Source organism: Echinops telfairi, unplaced genomic scaffold (genome assembly GCF_000313985.2).
Source record: "Echinops telfairi isolate 266 unplaced genomic scaffold, ASM31398v2 ScPeMD7_4225;HRSCAF=4972, whole genome shotgun sequence".
Classification (NCBI taxonomy): Eukaryota; Metazoa; Chordata; class Mammalia; order Afrosoricida; family Tenrecidae; genus Echinops; species Echinops telfairi.
Genome location: NW_022108124.1, coordinates 13,361,798 through 13,382,714, shown reverse-complemented (window position 1 = coordinate 13,382,714; position 20,917 = coordinate 13,361,798). Strand labels below are relative to the sequence as shown.

The following is a 20,917-nucleotide window of genomic DNA, read 5'->3' as shown; positions in this document are numbered from 1 at the left end:
TGGCTGGCTGGCTGGCTGGATGGATGGATGGATGGATAGACGGACGGATGGATAGATGGTCTCACAACTCCCTGTCCTGGAAATTGTTCTGCTCCCCCAGCATGGAGCAAGAAGGAGTCCTACTGGCACAGTGCTATATATTCCAGCTGCTCATCAAAAGGTCAGTGGTTCGAATCCAGCAGCAGCTTTGCAGAAGAAAGACGGGGCATTCTGCTCTCACAAAGATTGGCACCTTTGGAAACCCTATGGGGTAGTTCTGGAGGTGCTGAGAATCTGCCTCCTCCACTCACCAGCAGGAGATACCCTTGCAGTAGTTGAACCCTGGCTCCAAAGGCATGCGGCTGGATATCTTCTGGGCCCGTTCGAACAAGGGGGGCGCTTCTTCAAGTTTGCCGCTTCTTCGTAACAGATCAATTAATTTATTCAGTACTAGAAAATTATCTGAAATGATAAAGAGAGCAGGAATCTCCAGGCAGTAAGAAAGCCTGTTGGGGGTACTGTAACCTGGCAGGAAGAAGCGAGGGGGTGCTGGGCTCCCAGGGGGCCAGCTGCAAGAAACACTGCCCGTCCAGGCTGAACCAGGACATCCCAGGGCTGCCTCACGGGCTGGTGTTGAGAAAGCAATGCTTAGAAAGTGGAATGCGGTACTCCTCCTCAGGGTCACCCTGATGAACGAGATGAATCCGCTACACACTGAGGCCTCGTTCTTCTCGTCCTCTACACAGACAAGGAAACAGCCACCGAGCAGTCAGTGAAGGAGGTAACCTGCCCAAGATGGCATGGCTAGTAGGTGAGTGGCAGGCTAGGCTGCAGATGCAGGAAGCCTGGCTGCGGGGCCCACACAGCCCCAAGCACTTCTATCTGCGGGAGCCAAGGGAGACTGGCCCTGGGGGTGGGGGGTGGGTTGGGTTGCCTGTCTGCAGCCTAAGCCGAATGTTTGGGAGTGGGGGGGGGGTGCTTCCCTAGCAAGAAGGGGGTGTTCTGGAGCTAATACTGGGGGAGGGTTCTGGGGGCCCTCCAGGTAGCTATAACTTCAGGCCACCGTGAGTCCCAGGGCTGGGATTTGGAGGTCCACAGACTGTCCTTGGTCCAAGGCCAATCAAGCACTGTCCTGTCAGGAATTGGTCCCTTGGCTTTTCAGGAAGGGCCAGCAAGTTCCATCAGATCTTCCTCCGTTTTTCACCTTTGTGGGAATCTTCAGAGAGGAAGGGGCTTCCTCAGCCCCCTCAGGAAGGAGAGGAGAAGGGCCGGCCCCGTGCTTCCAGCGGCTGGCTTGGGACCTGCAGGCAGACTCTCAGGGGCCAGCCTACCTGGTGTTTTTTCCAGGACCTGCTGGTAGAGACCCTTGGCACCGTCGTAATTCTGCTTTCTAAACATCAGGTCGGCCATCATCTATCAGAAAACACACAAAGCCCCAGCATTCCTGGCGTTCAGGTGTGCACGGATGCGGGCATGGTGGGTGCCGGGGCTGGGGTGAGGGGAGGGGAGGTAGACAAAGGCCTGCAGTGCGGCCTCCTAAGGCCCTGGAGCAGTGGCCACAGGAGGAGCCCAAATCTGCGGGTCCCTCAGACCCTCACTCAGAAGGTGGGGACAGCAAGGATGGGGTGGGGTGGGAGAATGGGGACATGAAACAAAGGCTAGGTGAGCCTAGGGAGGCCCCACCCGGACCCCCACCTCCAGGCAGCAGAGGTAAGGAAGGGGTGTGTGTGTGGGGGGTGTGTGTGTGTGGGGTGTTCCTCCTGTATTCTGCAGGGGCTCTTCTGCTCCCAGGGCAGCCATGGGCGCGGGCAACAATCCCCTTGGAAGGCGAGAGCAGATTGAGGGCACCTCTCCCTACATACTTCCTGAAACCCTGGAACCTGTCCCAGCTTGGCCTTCAGGGACAGCAGGTGTGGTTTCCCTTAGAGTCACTCAGCCCTCCCTACCCCTCCCCTTAGAAGGCCCAAGCCTGTGTTGCTGCCCCCTGCTGGTCCACCCACACCTCCCCAGAGAGGCAGCTGGTTCATCCCTCCCACCCCCCCATGTCTTGTTCGCTTTGCAGATGCTCAGGGCAGGAAATGGAAATGGGGAGCCCAGGTATCAAGACAAGGACCTACCACCAAGGCCGCCTCATCGTCCTTCTCCGTCTGCAGGAGGATGGCACAGTGCTGTTCGCACAAGTCCAGCTGCCCCTGCAGCAGGCAGAGCCTCGCCAGCTCCAGCACCACCTGGGGGCAAGGTGGATGGGCCCACTAACCAAGGTGGCATGGGGAGAAAGCTCTGGGATGGGGCGTGGCACTTCATTTTCCTTCATGCTGCCCCGTTTCTGTGGGCTCTGCTTTTGTTAAATCTCAAATCCCCGGGGACTCCCTGGCCCACCTATGCTTCTCCCAACACTCCAGCTGGACCTCGTACAGAACTCTGAAAGTCGGGCTCACCTCTTCTGGGAGGCCCTTGGTGGTCCGGGCATGGTGTGACCAGCCTGCTCCTGGTCAGCTTCCCCCTAGCCCCAGGGCAGGGAGCATATCTTGCCCCACTGTGTCGGGACCTGGCACAGATCAGCAATCTGCCCGAGGAGGGAGCCTTTAAGTGGCTAAACAGGCCCTTCTCCAAGCAATTTTGCCACTCTCTGAGCTCAAACTTCCTTAGCTGCTGGCTCCGCACCTGGAGTCACACTGCCCTCACAGCCCTGTGGCTACCTTCAGGGACATTCATCCATCAGCCCTGTCACCTCCTCATCAAGATGATACTGACTCATAGCAACCCTATAGGACAGGGCAGAACTGCCCCTGTGAACTTCCAAGGACATAACTCTTGATGGGAGGGGAGAGCCCCCTTTTTCTCCTGCAGAGCAGCTGGTGGTTTTGAACTGCTGATCTTTCAGATTGCAGCCGAACTCATAACCACGTTGCTGCCACCGGGGTCCTCTGAAGAGACCCGGAAATAGCAGATTAACATCCCCCTCCCCCACCATGACTTCCCAGTTTGACTCCTGAATGGTGGCAGGTATGGACCCTGGGATCAGGCTACAGCCCGCCTGTTGACCTCCCCACCCCTTCCAGCCACAGCACCTGGTCAGGGAGCTCAGCCTGGCATGTGACCAGAGAGGCCAGGGACACGCACCTTGTTGTCGGTGGGTGAGTAGGAGAGGGCGTCCTGGTAAGCCCGCACCGCCTGGGAGTACTCCTGCTCCGTGAAGTGGAACTCCCCAAACTGGACGCAGATGGAGGCTGCCAGTTGCTTATGCAAGGGGATCATTTCTGGCTGCTCCAGGGGAGCCCGCTTTAGTATCCGGGACTGGAGGTCCAAGGCCTTGGGAAAACCCAATCGGCCCCAGATCAGGAAGCAGAGCCCGGCTCGCCAGGGGCTCAGGCACATCTGCACAAAGGTACCGTGCTCTGAGTCCACAGGCAGCAGGGTCAGAAAAGGCCGCTCCAGTGCCTCCAGGCCAATCTGGGTCACCGTGGACAGGCAAGGCCAGCTCTGGGTGCACCCGGAGGGGAGCCGGCTGGGAGCTCAGACAAAGAGCTCTATTGTGCTTCAGCCATGTCCTGGCTGGTCCCTGTTTATCTTGATGTACAGGGTCTGATTTACTTTGGCTGTCCTCTGAAGTGGAACAGGCACACAGTAGGTGCTCAAGACAGGTTGTACTTTGTGGAGGCGTTTTGTTCTGAACGTCTTGCCCTGCTTGGGATTTGAGGGACCCAACCCCTACTCCCACTCCCACCCCCCACCGGTCGCTGCCTAATACACAAATGACCCAGTGCGTTAAGTGGGAAGTCTTGGGACGAGAGGGTATGGAAGGACACCTTACCAGAACTGGGCACAATTGGCCCCCGGCTCCCCAGGGGCTGCCAGCCAGCCAGTGGGGATCCTGCGTGCTAGGTGGTCAGTAAGCAAGGGACAGATTCATTTCAAGCGGTCAGAGAGTGGCCTTTCCCTCGGTCCCCTCGGAGTGCAACCAGGAACGCATGCCAGGCCACAGCGTGAGGCAGGACACGTGGGGAGGATGGCGGCGGAAGTGACCTGGGGGTGCTCTGATTGGGGGCTCCCAGTGTAGCAAGAAATGGGCTGAGAGTCAGCAGCAGCTCTGGTTCAAATCCTAGCTCTCCTGCCTCTGAGCATGTTTCTGAAGCTCTTGAGCCTAATAGGCTTAGGTCTGCAGTGGGGACACCGAAACTCTTACCTGACAGTGCTTCTGTGCCAACCGAGGAAAGCAGTCCCTCGGAGGGAGCCTGGCAGTGTGCATTCATCGTATAGGAGCTGTATCATCGCCCTGGGCTAAGGGTGTCTTACTCCCACTCCTGACCCCTTCCCCAACCCAGGCAGCCTGGCTCACAGCACTTTGCGACAACATTGAAGAATAAGCAAGTGTGAGGGAGAAGGCGTGGGGCAGAGGGGTAGCCCAGAACCAGGCCTGGACCCCCTCCTTCCTTCCCCAGTCCCTATTAGGCTCTGGCAGGTGAAGAACTCTCATTGGTCCATTACCTTGTTCAAAGTTTCCATCACCTCTTCCCTTTTGTTGTGCTTGTACACCTTTGCCAGCAGGAGGAGGCACTTGACAACAGTCATCATCGAAGGAAGGTCGTTGGCTGCAAAACGGAGCGTTAGTTTTCCTAGAGCTCCTGGGAGCCGCTTGAATGGCCCATCCCTGGCCCTGCCTGGCAGCCTCAAGGGCCGCGCCTCACCAAAGTCATGTTCCAGCGCCTGCTTCAGGACCCTCTCTGCCTTGGCGAACTTCTTTAGTTTCAGGAACAGCTCAGCCAGGTCGCAGCACAGGAAGTCCTGTGCGCCGATCTTCTGAGCAGCTTCGTAATAATTGACAGCCTGGGTGCAAACGGGAAGGGTGGGCATCAGGGCCGGTGTCCGGTGAAGTATGCTTGTCAGGCTGGAGCCCCTGACTCCCCGCTGCCCTCAGCAGACCCCACCTGCTCCTGAGCGCCCCTCCAGGACACAGACATCTAAGCCAACGAGGGAGGCCCACCTGTGTCTCAGCTGGAAAGCAGGGAGAAACTCAGGTACTCTCTTCCCACCCAAGCCCTCCCACTTATGAACCCTTCCCCCATCACCACCTGCCCAGGGGCTGAGCCCAGCCTGACCTTGCCATACTGGTGTGTCTTCATGTAGGCCTGCCCGATCCTGCTGACCAGGGAGGCGTCGTGCGGATTCTTCCTGTACGCCTCATCGTACACCTCCAAGGCCTTCTCGGGCTGGTGGGGAAAAGTGTGTATGTGGTGTGTGTGTGTGTGTGTGTCGGGGGGCGGGGGAGGAGGGATGTCTCTCCTCTGTCACAAGAGAAGTGAGATCGGGCTGGGCGGGGAGGGGAGCGGGATCCTTTTGGCCGTCCATCTGGGAGGCTTCTCGCTCACCTCTTGAATGTGCATGAAGGCATCCCCCAGGAGCAGGCTGGTGTGGGGGCCGGGCAGGTTTTCACAGAGCTCCCTGCAAAGGATGAGCTTGTCTTGGGGCTCCCTCACGTTTCCTGCACCCATGCCCTTCTCTTCCCGCCCTCTGCTTCTCACGGCCCCTGATTTGAACTTTCATCCAACCAAGGATCACCCACCTGGCCCTTACTGAAAGCCCACCCCCACACCCCCCGGGGAGACCTTGCACTGATTGCCCCCTCCACCCCGCCCCCAATTCAGGCTTGGCTCACTCAGCCCAGGCTGTGGCCAATTGCTGGTTTCACGGATCTCTATTCCCCCAGCCCCCCAAACCCCTCTCCAGAACCCACTCCGTTTAAGGCAGCCACGCTGTTCTTAAAACCCCATCCTCACCACACTACCCACGGTGTCTTGGTCTCCACTGCCCTTGGGATGCTCTCCACCACTCACCCTCACCCCCTCAGGAAATCATCTACACGGGGTTTGGTCTAAAGGGACTGGGAATGCGGCCTTGAGATCCCAACACCAACTCGGAAGAAGACAGCAGCTTGGGGCCTCAGATACCCATGCCACATCCTCAGCCTGCACCCACGTCTGGTGCCATCCCAGCATCCGAACACTCTTCAGGGCAGGTTGAGCCAGTGGTCAGAGCCGGGGTGCATGCCCACTGTTTGGAGAACCAGGCCTGGTCTCTCACCAGGAGGTGAGCCATGTGTGGGGACCAGGGTCTGACCTGTCTGGTCTGTGTCCTCAGAACTCAGGAGCAAGCCAGGCTAGCAGACTGTGAGTCAGGTTTATTGTGCCAACCTGGCCAAGAGGAACATGTGGGATGAATCAGGTGGCAGTTTGATTGGAGGGCAAAGAGATAAATGGCTCGGCAAGACCCACCCCCCTCTCAATTGCTCTCTGGTGATTGAACCAGCATGCTGCTGCTTTAGCTAGTTCTCTGCCTCAACCTGTGAGCTACCCTACCTGCGGACTAGGCCAACTCATGGATCATGTCGCTAGAACCTGAGGCTCCTTCAAGACCTGCTTGCCATGGTACTAGCGTGTACATTGCTTCAGCTTGAGGCTGGTGGATCCTGTCACCTTGCATTGATTACGTTCATATCCCGTCAGGGCCTGCTTCACTAAGCTCCCGAGCTACTGACTGCTGGCAGACTCTGTCTGCCTTCCGCCAGGGAGGACTCTGCTGTCTGCGTCCTTGACCTTGGGCCTGGAAGCCCTCCTGAGTTGAGGGACTTCCAGTACATTAACTGTTCCATAGAAGTGAGTTGAACGGAACCCTCTGTATAGCTGCGTGGACTAATTAGCTGTTATCTTCCTTCTTTCTGTAGAAGTGTCCTGGTTTCGTTTCTCTAGAGAAACCTGCCTAACACACAGACCTAACACCTTGCGATTCTACCCCATTAGGATTCACAGTGGCGTCTCAAACACTGCCAGAGGGCACCACCTGAGGACCCAGGTTGAAGATGCATGCTCCCTGAGGCCGTGGGTAGGAGAAGGGTCTGGTGCCTCACTGCTGAGGGGGACTTACCGGTAGCACCCTATATACAGGCGGACGTCTTTGCGGGTCTGCAGGTAGATGCTGGCCATCTTCTCCTTGGCCTCCGTGTAGCAGGGCTGCCTGGGGGTGACGTTCCGCAGCATGCTCAGCGCCGCGTCCACATTCCCCTTGCTCAGGGCCAAGTCCACATTGGCTAGGGTGATGCGGATCTCTTCCTGGGTGCCACTGAACTCGTTGATGGCATCCTGAATGACTTTGGTGGCCTCGTGCTGCCATGTGGAAACCAAATCCATCCTCACATCTGTAGACCCCCCCCCATCCCAACCCCAAACCCACCCCTGCACAGTCTCCGGAACGTGAGGAACTCAGAGTCACCCCGTTTCCACACCTGCTCCGTGAGAAGCGTGGAGACAGAGCTGGGCTTGGGTGGGACCTGCAGTGGGGCTGGCAGGGAGAGCGTGAAGAGGGCCCAGAGAAATTCATGGCACTGCTCCTCCTGGAGGGCAGGGGCAGGGCGGGGTGGGTGGCTGGCTAGCTTGGGGTGCTGGTTATCAGTTGCAATCAAATGGATCTTTAAGTACAGCGTCTCCACGCATGGGAGAGGAGAGAGCCCTGTGCCGTGGAAGCTTCAATGGCTGCTTTTCAGAAGCAGATGCCCCCAGCCGTTCTTCTCAGGGCCCTCTCGCTGGGTGTACTTAGGCGTCTAAACGTTGAGGTATCAGCTGACGCGTTAACCATCTACTACCCTGAGACTCTTCCTGGGGGTACAGGAAGGAACCCTTGAATCCTAAGAGCCTACTTGTGTGTTGGCACCCCAAAGCCTTGCCTAGTGCCGTGCCTCCTTTGGGATGCAACTCCCAACTTGTGTTGCCAGCAAGCAGGTAATTCCACGTGATGGTACTGGTCACCCCAGGGTCTTCTCAGAGTTCTATTGTCTTTCTCTTTGTACCTTGAATCATTTGGATCATGATTAGGAACAGTTTCATTCCTTGTTTTAAACAGGTTGATGAGCACTTCATCCACACGTCAGACAGTTCAATTATACCAGGGAGAGTTGTCACCACTTGCAGTTCTAGAACATCTTCCTCTTCCCTGTACCCGTGGTTATTCATGTAAGTATATATACATTTTTCCAACTGTGGTCCAAGTACACGCAACCAAACATTCTCGGATGCCACAGCGTCCCCTATATGGCCCCGTGCCACCGATGAGACACACCGTGTTGTACAATCTGTATCGATATCCTTTCCCGAGTGGCTTTCCCTCGTTCCACTGTAGCAGACGTCGAGGCCTCCACCCCGGTGTTCCACATGCGTGTCTGACAGGTGTGTGCCATCCTTTCGTGTTTGTTCTGAACTCTTTGTGGCTCTTGGGAGCCGGGTTGCCCTTGTGTCCTGGCTCTTGTGCTGACATCGCTGGGACGTGTGTCATTTAAGGGGTATGTTCGGTGCATCGACCGTTTGGTCATCGGAGATACTTGTGTTGCAGCTCTCTTGGGCTAATGTTTTTGTCCGTATGTTTGCTGCTTGGGCTTGGCTTTGTGCCTTGGGCCTGCCTGTGGATACCTGACCCATTTTCTCCCCACTGCCCTACTCTTGATGGAAATAGACGTGTCTCCATCTGATCAATGAACACCTTTCCATCACACACTGTTCTCTTCAGGGGAACGTTTTTTCTTTCTCTCTCAGCATGTGAACCGAAGGAATCATTTCAGACTTGCTCAGCTGGGGAAGAGGAGTCTGCTCACATTACGCCCCCACCCCTCTGCAGATGTTTTCATGGGCTCTTATTTTGACTTTATATAAATTATATTTCAAGACTTGGCAGTTAAGAGTCAAAATTGCCGAAGTATAAGACACATGTCTAGATAGAGTGATTTAGACGAGTTCAGTGTTACATTGGACTCAACGCTGTCATTTTATACTGTTTGCTCCCCATGCATGGAAGTGCCCTTGCAGTTCATGTTCTGGCTGACTGTGATTTCCTAGATTTCCCAGAAGGTTGGATGAACACTGTGATGTTTGAGTTCCGGCAGTGACTTCTTCAGAGTCCCCTCCCCGGTTTCGTATCTGGCAGGTGTCCTGGGGGCGTCCTCCCTCTCTCAACACAGTAAATATTGTTCTCTCGTTTGCTTGGATTTTGTACCATTGAGACAAAGTCTGAGACCGACTGGATTTCTTTTCTTTCCTCATCTGAGACCAGATTTTAACATTGGTAAAGCGGGACACCATTGATAAAACTCATATCCTGGCGAAATAGCCACATGGCAGCCACATAGCTTGTCGTCCATTCTTTCCAAAAATCGGGACTTTCTAAAAATGCCACGGGACGCAGGAAAAATTGTTAAAAATCGAGACTGCCAAAAGCGGGACATCTGGTCACCTAGGGTAAGATGCTCTCGGTTTCCACACTGGTAGGACCTATGGTGTGCATCCTTAATCCTGATCCCCACAGCTTCATTAGGCGATTTTTTGGTCTTAATGCAGTTCTCAACCTGTGGGTCGTGACCCCTGTGGGGATACAATGACCCTTTCACAGGGGCCGCCCGATTATTTTTTTAAAATTCTTTTTGGTAAGAGCCGCCCGATTCTTAACAGTAGCAAAATGAGAATGATGAAGTAGCAAGGAGAATAAATTTATGGTTGGGGGGGGGGGTTCACCACCACATAAGGAACTGTATGAAAGGGTCGTGGCATGGGGAAGGTGGAGAACCGCTGTCTTAATGTGTCACTGGTATTTTTCGCGGCACAGTTGCACTGTCCAGTAAGTGTTGGGCTGCCAACCGCAAGGTCTGTGGTTCAAATCCCCGCCAGCTCCCACAAAGATGTAGGGCCTCGGAAACCCTACACGGGGGCTGCCACGCATGGAGTCAAAATGGCGTGGATGGCCCCGTGGGTGGGGCGGGTCTCTGAACTGCTGGTTCCTGTCTTCTGCACCTGGAAGCAATCCTTCTCCTGTTCCACCTCCCTGCCTCTCCCAGTTCTACACCTTGTCTTTCCTCAGCAACACTGAGGGGTACATCTGGATGGGTGTCCGTTGTCGGTCCTCTATTGCCAGCATCCTCTTGCCTCGCGCCATCTTATTCTCAGCCCCTTCCCCAGGCAGAGCGCTTCAGCAGGGGCCAGGCTCCGCACCACAGTCCCTCCTGGGATGGCCACTGGATAGCGCTCATGTCTGGGATGGCCTTCCTTAACTCGGCCGGCTTTAATTTCCTCGTTTCCGGTTTCCTGGGATCTCTGTGGATCTCATGTGCTTGCTCTCTACCTTGGACTCCTTTTCCAAGATCCTATGCTGTGTTTTATTTTCATGGAATACAGTGCTTTCCTTGAAAAACAAAACAAACAGACACCAAACCAAAAAACATGTCTATTATCATTCTTTTCCTGCAAACTGTAACACTGATTTGCCTTTCATGCCTCGTTTTGTGTCTTTTTCTTCCTTTCCTTCCTCCCGCTGCCCTTCTAAGCAGCCCTGTAATGTCGTGGTGGGTGTGAAATTTCTGCTCAATCCCTCCCTCCCCACCATCCAGTCCATGCCAATGCGCAGCCTCGGAACGGGCCAGGGTAGAGCTGCCCCTGTGGGTTTCCGAGACGCTAACTCTTCACGGGACTAGAAAGCCTGCCTTCCTCCCTTGGGAGCAGCTGGGGCTTTTGAACTGCTGACCACCTGGTGGGCGGCTCAACAAGTCACCCAGGACATCGCCAGAGCTCCTCTTCGGGTAACGGCTTGTCCTTCACACACGGCTCCATCTGACCCCACCGGTTTCCCCAGGCCTGGGCAAGGGAGAGAGAGTGGTCCACCTCCCCTTAGCTTCCTGCAGGTGTCCCTTTGGGGGCAGGAGGAAGCCTCTTGGTTCGCATGGAGGGTCATCGCTCGGGAATCAGCTTCTCATCTTGGCCACCCAAGCTGTCCAACGGACTTCCCGGGTTCTTCCCCTCTTCCCCCTCCTCCCCCCTTTCCAGCCTGACCCATGCTTCCTGGTTCGGAGGCCAGGCCAGAGGAAGCAGAAGAGGCCTTTTAGTAGTGAGACCTTTGGCTGGGTGGCCTCGGGTGCCTTCTTTTCCTGTGGCTTGTCCATCCCCCAGCTCATGAAGTTCCCGGCAAATGCGGGCACCTTGGCCTTCTGGCTCTCTCCAGTCAGAGGCACCATGTGTGTGGACACAGCCCTCTCTGGCCTGATAACCACCCCCCACCCCCCCACCCAGCACGCCCTTGGCATGTGGTTGCTGAATCAGATCCGAGTGGCTGGTGGTCCTCTTCTATAGTTTGCTTACTTCTCCTCTGCGGGCAATTCTCTTGTTCCTTTTGACCCACGGCGGGGAGGGGGGGGGGCAGGTGAGGTGGGGGCAAGTTGAGTCAACCTCGTTCCACATTCCCATCTTGGTCCAGGAGACGATTTGAATCTTCAGGGAGAAAGCCTCGGAGGCTGCTTGCCCTCGGCTGGGGAGGTCCCCGCAGGAGATGATAGCGGATGGGTCTCAGAGAGGACCTGGGGCCATGCTGCCAAGCCCGACCTGGTGAGCTGGTGGAGCTGTCGCTGCCCAGGGCCCAGGGAGAGTCCAGCTGCTCCCAGGCCTCACCCGGCCTCTGTGCTCCGCAGGCCTCCCCGGTCCCGTGGAGCGTGCCCAGGTGCTCCTTGCCTCTGCCCAGCCAGGCCTTCTGAGCCGCCGGGGCCACCTCATGCAGCGAGCAGGTTGTGGAGCCTGGGCCGTGACGGGCTGAGCAAATGCCCCTGGTGCACAGCCACTGGTGGTGGGGGGAGGAGGGGCAATGACACAGGCGGCCCAGTACACTCTGCTTCCCTGAGAACCTCATGGGCACCATGAGGTGGGCGGGACCCAGAAAGGCTTGGACTTTGTCTTCAGGACCACGGAAGCCTTGTAGGCCCTGGGGAACTCAACCATGAAACCAGGAAGCTTCAGTACCTGGGTTCCCCCTCTTGGGGCCTGACCCTGGAGGGAACCGGGGCCTTGGACATACCCTAGTCCCAAAGGAGGTGATGGGGGGTAAGGGGGAGAGGCATGCCTCTTCTTACCAGCTCCCCATTCAGCCGGAGGGCATCAGCCAGTTCCAGGAGGATGGCCACGCGCTCGCTGGGCCCCACGGAGGGGCCTCGGGACTTCCTGACTTCCTCCACCCTCTGAATGGGTAACTTGACGATCATTTTCAGGGCTTTGATAGCCTCGGGATAGTCCCCAGACTTGTTGAGGGCTCTGGCCTTGATGAAGTGGTAGAGGGGGTGGTCCCGGACCTAGAGGAGCAGAGCAGAGAAGTGTGTGTGTGCATGTGCGCGCGCGCACACGCATTGGAGACTGGAAATCTAATCCACAGCATTGCCCTCGCTGCTCACAGCACCCAGGGCAGAGCAGACCCAGAGCCCTCGGAGCCCGGTCCTGCCTTCAGCCTGTAGAAGGCTCTGGGTGGTGGTGGTGCAGGTAGGCCCTCCCCCTGGGGCTTCTGGGTACCTGGAAGTTGTGGCTGACGCCCATCTCCAAGCAGTGGGAACACAGGGCAAAGTTGCCCTGAGCCAGGTAGATCTGCGCCAGGAGCAGGTGGGTATCGGTGGAGGTCGGGTCTAGCTCCAGGCAACGCTGCAGGATGCTCTGGGCATTTTCCAGCTCTCCTAGAGGGGAACGGCACACCTCTGTCCGGGGCGCAATGTGCAGACGCAGAACGCCGTTGCATGCCCGTGTCCCAGAGACACCCAGGTGAGGCTTTCCCGGCAGTCTGCTTCCCTTGGAGGCCTTCTCCTTAAGGTCAGCAGGCGTAGTGATTGCCTGGACCCTGAAGCCCTCCTCGCCCCTGGTGTTCCTTAGGGAGGCACTGCTTTTTTTAAGTGATGGTTTCATTGGGGGCGCTTACAAATCTTATTACAACCCTTCATTCAATTGTATGAAGTACACTTGTGCATGGGTTGCCATCAACATTTCCAAAGCATTTTCTTTCTACTTGAGCCCTTGGTATCAGCTCCTCTTTCCACCCCCCTCCCTCCCACCCTCGTGAATCTTTGACCAATTATATATTGTTATTTCGTATCATATACTGTCCATCGTCTCCCTTCACCCACATTTCTGTTATTCTTCCCCCTGGGGGAGGGCTATATATCCAACCTTATGATGGGTTCCCACTTTCTCCCCCTTTCCCCTCTTCCAACCCCCTCCCCGCATGTTATCACTACTACTACAGTTCCTGAAGGGTTTATCTGTCCTGAATGCCCTGTGTCTAGAGTTCTTATCTGTACCAACGTGTGTCCTCTGGTCTAGCCGGATATGTAAGGTAGAACTGGGTCATGGTAGTGGGGGGAGGAAGCATTCAGGACCTGGAGGAGTGTGCGTTTCCTCGGTGCTCTACTGCACCCTGGTTGAATCATCTCTTCCTTATTAACTCTTCTGTGGGGGGACATCCACTCGTCTACAGATGGGCTTTGGGTCTCCACTCCAACCCCCTCTTTTGTATACTGGGGGAGACACTTGATGGCTCCCTACAGATGCTGGGGGAGAAGACCGGAGCCCTAATCCCCATGCCAGAGAGCAAGAACTAAACCTAACGGTGACGATCAGCCACACTGGCCAGGAGTTTTGAAGTCCCTCCTCTGCTCCTGGCACGAGCAAAGCGCGGGAAGGTCCGGTCTAGCGTTTGTCCAGCCCTGACAGATAGGCTGGCATGATGAGGATCCTCGTTCTCAAGGGGGGTGGCCCTTGCGGCCCTGGGTGAGGAGGGTCTTGCATGGGGTCTGCAACACTGTGGGTGAGGAGGAATCCCCGGACTCCCTGCTCCTCCTCTCTGCACCACTGGAAGGTGAGGAGGTCCCCATGGCAACTGAGGCAGCTGGGACCTTACTTTGGACCCCAGGACCCCGCTGGGAATCTTTCCTGCCATGCCTTATGCTCAGGAGGGCCTGGCAGCTGTGGCTAAGCCGGGCACCCGGATGAAGACAGGGAGGGCCAGGAGCCCAGGGCAAGACCAAGCCCACCGTGGGGCAGGGTGAGAACCCGCCGGGGAGGGTCCCCTTCTGCCTGCAGGGCCTGAGTCTTGGGGTGGGAGAGGCTGCAGGCTACTGCCCTGACCTCTCAGGGCTCTGAGGCCCATAGGAGGGCCAGTCCAGGGTCCAGCGAGAGCCCAAGGGTTGGTCAGTTGTCGCAGTCATGTGCAAACACTCCCTGTCCAGGATGGCCACGGGTGGGGAGATGGGAAAAGCAGGGGTCTCCTCTTTGCTGTGCTGCTTCCCCGAGCAAGTCTTGGAAAAGGCAGCCTCTCTGTCGCATCCCCTTCTTTGCCTCCGTGCCCTACGTAGCCCGGCCGAGTCCTCACACGCTGTATCATGTGCTCTGCTGCTCTGTGTCCTGTTTCTGCTTCTCTGGTGGCCTGTGGCTGTGGCATTGCCCCTGACTCACAGCGCTCTCCTGGGTGCATCAGGGTAGGATGCTCTTCCACGGGGCTTTCAACGGGTAATTTGGGGGAAGGGGGTTACCAGGACTTTCTTCAGCAGCACGCTGATGTAGAGTCGAACCTACAACCTTCGAGTCAGAACGCCAAACTTGCTAACCATTTGCACCACGCAGGAGGTACATTTCCCCTTACTAGAACTCAACCTCCAGGTGGGTGGGACGTTGGACCTACTTTGAACACAACTGTGTACGTGCTCTGGTGTTGGGGTTACCTGTCTGTGAACTACAAGGTCGGCAGTTGGAAACCAGCAGCCCCTGCGAAGGGGCTTTCTACTCCTAGAGTTAGTCTGAGAAACCCACAGGGGGCATTCCACCCTGTCCTACAGGGTCTCTATGAATTGGCAGTGAGTTGGGGTTTTTGGGTTTGGTGTCTGCGCCCTGGTGACCGATGGGGCTATGAGCTGGGCTGCTAAGTGGTCAGCAGTTCCAAACAGCCAATGGCCCCAAGGGAGGAAGATGAAGTTTTCTGCTCCTGTAAAGAGTTACAGTTTTACTTTGTCCTACAGGGCTGCTGTGAGTTGGAATCCACTTGACGGCAGTGAGTTTGGGGAAAGTGGTGCTCTAGTACTCAGAGCAGTGCCTGGTGCAAAACAAGAGGCTCAGTGTCACACCAGAAGTTCAATGGCAAAGATCAGAATATCAGCAAACGTGAGGGAGAGAGCCCTGGTGCTGAGGCTGAACAGGGTGGTGGCTAGGGGCTGGAGGCTGGACAGAGAGAGAGAGAAGCATCCCAGCTAGGGAGCCTGTGAACCCCAAACCCGTGTGTATGTATGTGTGTCTGTGTCTGTCTGTATCTGTCTCTCTGTGTGCATGTGTATGCATGTGTCTGTGTATGTATATGTCTGTGTATGCATATGTCTGTCTTTATGCACGTATATGTATGTGTGTATGTGTCTGTGCATGTGTGTGTGCATGTATGTATGCATGTGTGTGACAGTCTCTCTGTGTGTCTTTGTGTATGTATATATGTGTATGTCTATAAATGCATGTGTGTCTGTCTCTGTGCATGTTTATGTGTGTATGTATGTCTGTGTATGTGTGCTGCATATATGTCTGTGTATGTGTCTGTCTCTGTGTATGTATGTGTATGCATGTGTTTCTGTGTATGTGTATAAGTGTATGCATGTGTTTCTGTATGTGTATGTGTGTATGTGTATATGTATGTGTGTGACTGTCTCTGTGTGGATGTATGTATATATGTGTGTGTGGTGTGGTGCATACCAGCCAGGGGCCTGTGGACACCAAAGCTGAAGAGAAGGCCCCTCCCCCACCGGCTGCGTGAGGGCTGCAAGGCCCCAGCTGCCCCCCCAGGCGGCGCTCACCTGAGAGGTACTTGACTTGAGCAGACAGATAGAGGGGCTCGGTCAGCCCAGGGGCCGCTTTGATCACAGGGCTCAGGATCATGGCAGCTTGCTTAAGAAGTGGAGACACGATCTGGCCTGGTGACCGGGGCTGCAGGACATGGGGTCAGGTTCTGTGGTCTATCCGGAGCAGGGGAGACCCCTTTCTCAAAGCCACGTGGATGCTCCAACGGACAATATCCCACCCCCTTCCAAACCCTCTAGTGCACAGGCTCCAAAACTTATTTGGCCCACTGCCTCCTCTTCAGAAAAATAATTACTCAACACCCACAGCTCGACAACGAAAAACTTGTGCACCATAGCCTGTAATCCTGGATTAAGTGGAGGTATCTGCTTTCCCAGTTCCCCAGGATCCTTCCAGCGTACACTGACGGGTGGTATTGCCCATTCTGCGCTCGGGAGACTTGGGGGGGAGGGGCTTTGTTTTGTTTCCTGTGTGGCCCCACTATCCAGACTGCTGCCGAGGTCAGGATGTATGAGACTCACACCTTGCCCAAAGGAATTTCAGTGGGCTGGGAAAGCCGGATGAACAAGTACAGATAGACACACTTCCTAGAAGACTTCGGGACAGGGAGCCTCGTTCTTCTGTGGGATGAAGGCATTAGCAGGGGGCAGGACCCCCCCACTCCACAGAGCATGGGGCTCAGGCCAGCGGCTGGGCGCTGGTTAGAAATGCGGGGACTGCTGGCACCAAGCCTGCTGTGTCAGGACCTGTCCCACACCAGCACCCCGGGGGATTCTGCTGGCCGCCCCTGGGGAAGAAGTATTGTACCACCCGGCCACCCGAGGTTCTGGCCAGCCTGGTGATGGGCCAGGCAAAGTCCCCGTCTTTCCAGTGTGCAGCTAGACACCAGACTCTGGCTGAAGAGACGGGCCTGCCCCTCACCTGCTTGGGGCAAAAGAGCAAGTGCTCCCGGACAATGAAGACCAGGAAGAAGGGGTTCAGCTGCTCGAAATACTCGGGGCTCAGGGGAAGGCCCTGCATGCTGGAGAAATGCAGCTCAGCTGCTTCCTTCAGGAGTGCTGTGGCCTCCTGCTCCGCCTTGTGCTTCCGGGATACCAGCAGGGCCTGCAGGAAGGCCAGCACCTGGGGGGAGTGGGGGGTTTAGAGCCCACACCGCCGCAGGCCTGGGCAGAGTGGGCAGCGGAGAGGGTGGGTCCCAGCCGCCCGGGGAGGAGAAGGCTGGGCAGCACAAGGAGGGGGTAGCCATGCCCAGGAGAGCTCAGACCTCAGACCTCCCGAGGGACTGCTGCACTTCCTTCAGGAACTCCAGCTGCTGCTCCGCCTCCTCCAGGTGGCCTTCCAGGAGCAGGCACCAGATGATCCCTGCCAGAGGACAGGACACAGGTCAGCGCAGGCCCAGCTGTCCAGCAGGCTGGGAAGCTTGGCTGAGAGTCAGGAAGGAGGGGCCCCAGGGCAGGACCCCTGGCTCTGGGCGGCAGCATCTCTCCGTGACCTGAAAGAGCAGTACAAGGGCTTGGAAGCACGACAGGAGGTACAAACGCCTCTCCCTTGTGCTCTGGCAACCGGAAGGAAGGTCAGTGGTGTGAATGCACCAGTGGCTTTTTGGGGGTGGGGTGGGGTTGGGGGGAGAGACCTGGAAAAGCAGATTCTCAAACAAGCGCATACCAACAAGACTCCTGCCAGACTCACGGCCACAGAGACAAGGCTGGCTCTAGGCAGCCGCACACGGTGTTTGTGAGAGGCTGTGGTGATTGACAGGGACACACAGCCTTATCGGCGAAGCTGGTGGATTTGAATCACCGACCTTATGATTAACAAGCAGCCGAGCCCTTCCCTGACAGCCCCAACAGCCCCCCTAAAGGTCGCTGTGCTCTGGGGCAGTTCTGCGGCTGGAATTGGGATGGACTAGATAGTCCGCAGCAGCAGCAGCCACCACCCGGGAGTCCCTGCGTGGCACGCACAGTCAGCCGCTCGACTCCTACCCAATTACGTAGGAGACTTCGGACAAAGGCCTTGAAAGGTCACAGCCATGGCCTTGGAAATGCAGTGGAACAGGTCTGTCCTCCACACAAGACATCATGGGAGTCGGCATCGACCCGGCAGAGCTGTTGGGGTGCACTTGCTGCCGTCTTCCTAACCACCACCTTGGTTTCCAGTGACAGCCATCCCACTCTGTGGCCTCCGGGGGGAGTTTCTTGGGGGTCCTGGCCACGCTGTGTTTCACGCTTAGGGCTGCTAACCAACATGTCAGCAGCTTGAGACCCCCAGCAGCTCCTCGGGAGAAAGACGAGGCTTTTGATTCCCGTAAAGAGTTACCGTTCGCTTGATCACGGACAATGTAACCGAGAGGAATCGCTGAAACCCAAAGGAAGGCTGAACATGCTAGTGGAACAAGAGGCATGTAAAAGGAAACAGAGGAAAGAACAAGGAGGCAAAGGACATTTATAGAGGTCTAACTACAGGCATGTACATATGTAAATATATTTATATATGAGGATGGGGAAAATAGATCTATGTACGTATATTTATAGGTTTAGTATTAAGGTAACAGATGAGCATTGGGCTTCCACTCAAGTACTCCCTCAATGCAAGAACTCTTTGTTCTATGAAACTTGGTATACCATGATGCTCACCTTCCCGACATGATCGCTGAAGACAAAGTGGATGCATAAGCAAATGTGGTGAAGAAAGCTGATGGTGCCCGGCTATCAAAAGATATAGCATCTAGGGTCTTAAAGGCATGAAGATAAACAAGTGGCCATCTAACTGAGAAGTAACAAAGCCTACATGGAAGAAGCACACCACCAGCCTGTGTGGTCATGAGGTGTCAATAGGATCAGGGATCAAAGAACAAAAAATCATATCATTGTGAAGGAGGGGAAGTGAGGAGTGGAGACCCAAAGCCAGTCAGGGTGCACTATAGCACCGATGAAACATACAACTTTCCTCTAGTTCTTTAATGCTTCCTCCCCCACTATCATGATCCCAATTCTACCTTACAAATCCGGCTAGACCAGAGGATGTACACTGGTACAGATCAGAATTGGAAACACAGGGAATCCAGGACAGATAACCCCTCAGGACCAATAATGAGAGTAGTGATACCAGGAAGGTAAGGGGAAGGTGGGGTAGAAAGGGGGAACCAATCACAATGATCTCTATATAGCCCCCTCCCTGGGGGACAGAAAAGTGGGTGAAGGGAGACATTGGACAGTGTAAGACATGAAAAAATAATAATAATTTATAAATCATCAAGGGTTCGTGAGGGAGGGGGGTGGAAATGAGGAGCTGATACCAAGGGCTCAAGTAGAGAGAAATGTTTTGAGAATGATGATGGCAACAAATGGACAAATGTGCTTGACACGATGGATGGATGTGTGGATTGTGATAAGAGTTGTACGAACCCCCAATAAAATGATTTAAAAAAAAAGAGTTACTGTTCTCAGAAACCCACCAGGCAGCTCTGCCGTCTGGCAGGGCCTCTAGGTGTTGGAAACGACCCGGTGCCAGTCAGGTTGTGTTTTCTTGATGGAGCTTTTCCTTTGCCAGTCAGGTTTCAACTTTTTCAACAACTTTTATTTATTTATTTGGTGGTGGTGATTCTCTGCACTTTTCTAGCATGTTCTTTACTTCTTGGCATAATAGCCTCCTCTCCGAACGCTGAAGGTGAAGGGCAGGGTGGGGGGTGGGGGTGGGGTGGGGTGGGGGGGTTGGGGTAAGAATATTTTCTAGATCCTGCCTTAACTTTACCCTTCAGACTCAGAAACCAAGCTCACTGCTGTGGAACCAGTCCCGACTCATGGCCTTACACCGTGGAATCAGTCCTGACTCATGGCATCACACTGTGGAACCAGTCCTGACTTGTGGCCTTACACCGTGGAACTAGTCCCGACTCGTGGCCTTACACTGTCATGGCCTCACACCGTGGAACCAGTCCTGTCTCGTGGACTTACACTGTGGAACCTGTCCCAACTCTGGCGTCACACTGTGGAACCAGTCCTGACTTGTGGCCTTACACCGTGGAACTAGTCCTGACTCGTGGTGTCACACTGTGGAACCAGTCCCGACTCGTGGCCTTACACCGTGGAACTAGTCCTGACTCAGGGCGTCACACCGTGGAACCAGTCCTGACTTATGGCCTTACACCGTGGAACTAGTCCCGACTCGTGGCCTTACACTGTGGAACCAGTCCAGACTCGTGGCCTTACAATGTCATGGCCTCACACCGTGGAACCAGTCCTGTCTCGTGGACTTACACTGTGGAACCAGTCCTGACTTGTGGACTTACACTGTGGAACCAGTCCTGACTTGTGGACTTACACTGTGGAACCAGTCCTGACTTGTGGCCTTACACTGTGGAACTAGTCCTGACTTGTGGCCTTACACCGTGGAACCAGTCCTGTCTCGTGGACTTACACTGTGGAACCATTCCCAACTCTGGCGTCACACTGTGGAACCAGTCCTGACTTGTGGACTTACACTGTGGAACCAGTCCTGACTTGTGGCCTTACACCGTGGAACTAGTCCTGTCTCGTGGACTTACACTGTGGAACCAGTCCCGACTCGTGGCATCACACCGTGGAACCAGTCCTGACTGTGTCCTTACACCGTGGAACTAGTCCCGACTCGTGGCCTTACACTGTGGAACCAGTCCCGACTCGTGGCGTCACACTGTGGAACCAGTCCTGACTTGTGGCCTTACACTGTCATGGCCTCACACCGTGGAACCTGTCCTGTCTCGTGGACTTACACTGTGGAACCAATCCCGACTCTGGCGTCACACTGTGGAACTAGTCCCGACTCGTGGCCTTACACTGTCATGGCCTCACACCGTGGAACCTGTCCTGTCTCATGGACTTACACTGTGGAACCAGTCCCGACTCTGGCGTCACACTGTGGAACCAGTCCTGACTTGTGGCCTTACACCGTGGAACTAGTCCTGACTTGTGGCCTTACACCGTGGAACTAGTCCTGACTTGTGGCCTTACACCGTGGAACTAGTCCTGTCTCGTGGCCTTACACTGTGGAACCAGTCCTGACTCGTGGCATCACACCGTGGAACCAGTCCTGACTTGTGGCCTTACACCGTGGAACTAGTCCCGACTCGTGGCCTTACACCGTGGAACCTGTCCTGTCTCGTGGACTTACACTGTGGAACCAGTCCTGACTCGTGGCGTCACACTGTGGAACCAGTCCTGACTCATGGCGTCACACTGTGGAACCAGTCCTGACTGTGGCCTTACACCGTGGAACCAGTCCCGACTCATGGCCTT

At 55.5% G+C, this 20,917-nt stretch overlaps 1 protein-coding gene across 2 annotated transcripts in view; it reads right to left on the bottom strand.

Annotated features, from left to right (window-relative positions):
• Positions 1-20,917, bottom strand: part of TTC21A (tetratricopeptide repeat domain 21A) — a 46,147-nt gene that overhangs the window by 2,979 nt on the left and 22,251 nt on the right. For both annotated transcript variants that reach the window (XR_006680541.1, XM_030886950.2), the window contains exons 10-23: positions 16,909-17,006; positions 16,566-16,766; positions 15,641-15,770; positions 12,336-12,493; positions 11,906-12,121; positions 6,901-7,139; positions 5,349-5,421; positions 5,079-5,189; positions 4,668-4,806; positions 4,468-4,571; positions 3,103-3,291; positions 2,097-2,207; positions 1,311-1,392; positions 291-441 (exon numbers count right to left, since the gene is read on the bottom strand). Coding sequence is in view for 1 of the 2 variants with exons in the window: in XM_030886950.2 (XP_030742810.1) it covers positions 291-441; positions 1,311-1,392; positions 2,097-2,207; positions 3,103-3,291; positions 4,468-4,571; positions 4,668-4,806; positions 5,079-5,189; positions 5,349-5,421; positions 6,901-7,139; positions 11,906-12,121; positions 12,336-12,493; positions 15,641-15,770; positions 16,566-16,766; positions 16,909-17,006 (2,002 nt within the window). In the remaining variant the exon portion in view is untranslated. The remainder of the gene's footprint in view (positions 1-290; positions 442-1,310; positions 1,393-2,096; positions 2,208-3,102; positions 3,292-4,467; positions 4,572-4,667; positions 4,807-5,078; positions 5,190-5,348; positions 5,422-6,900; positions 7,140-11,905; positions 12,122-12,335; positions 12,494-15,640; positions 15,771-16,565; positions 16,767-16,908; positions 17,007-20,917) is intronic.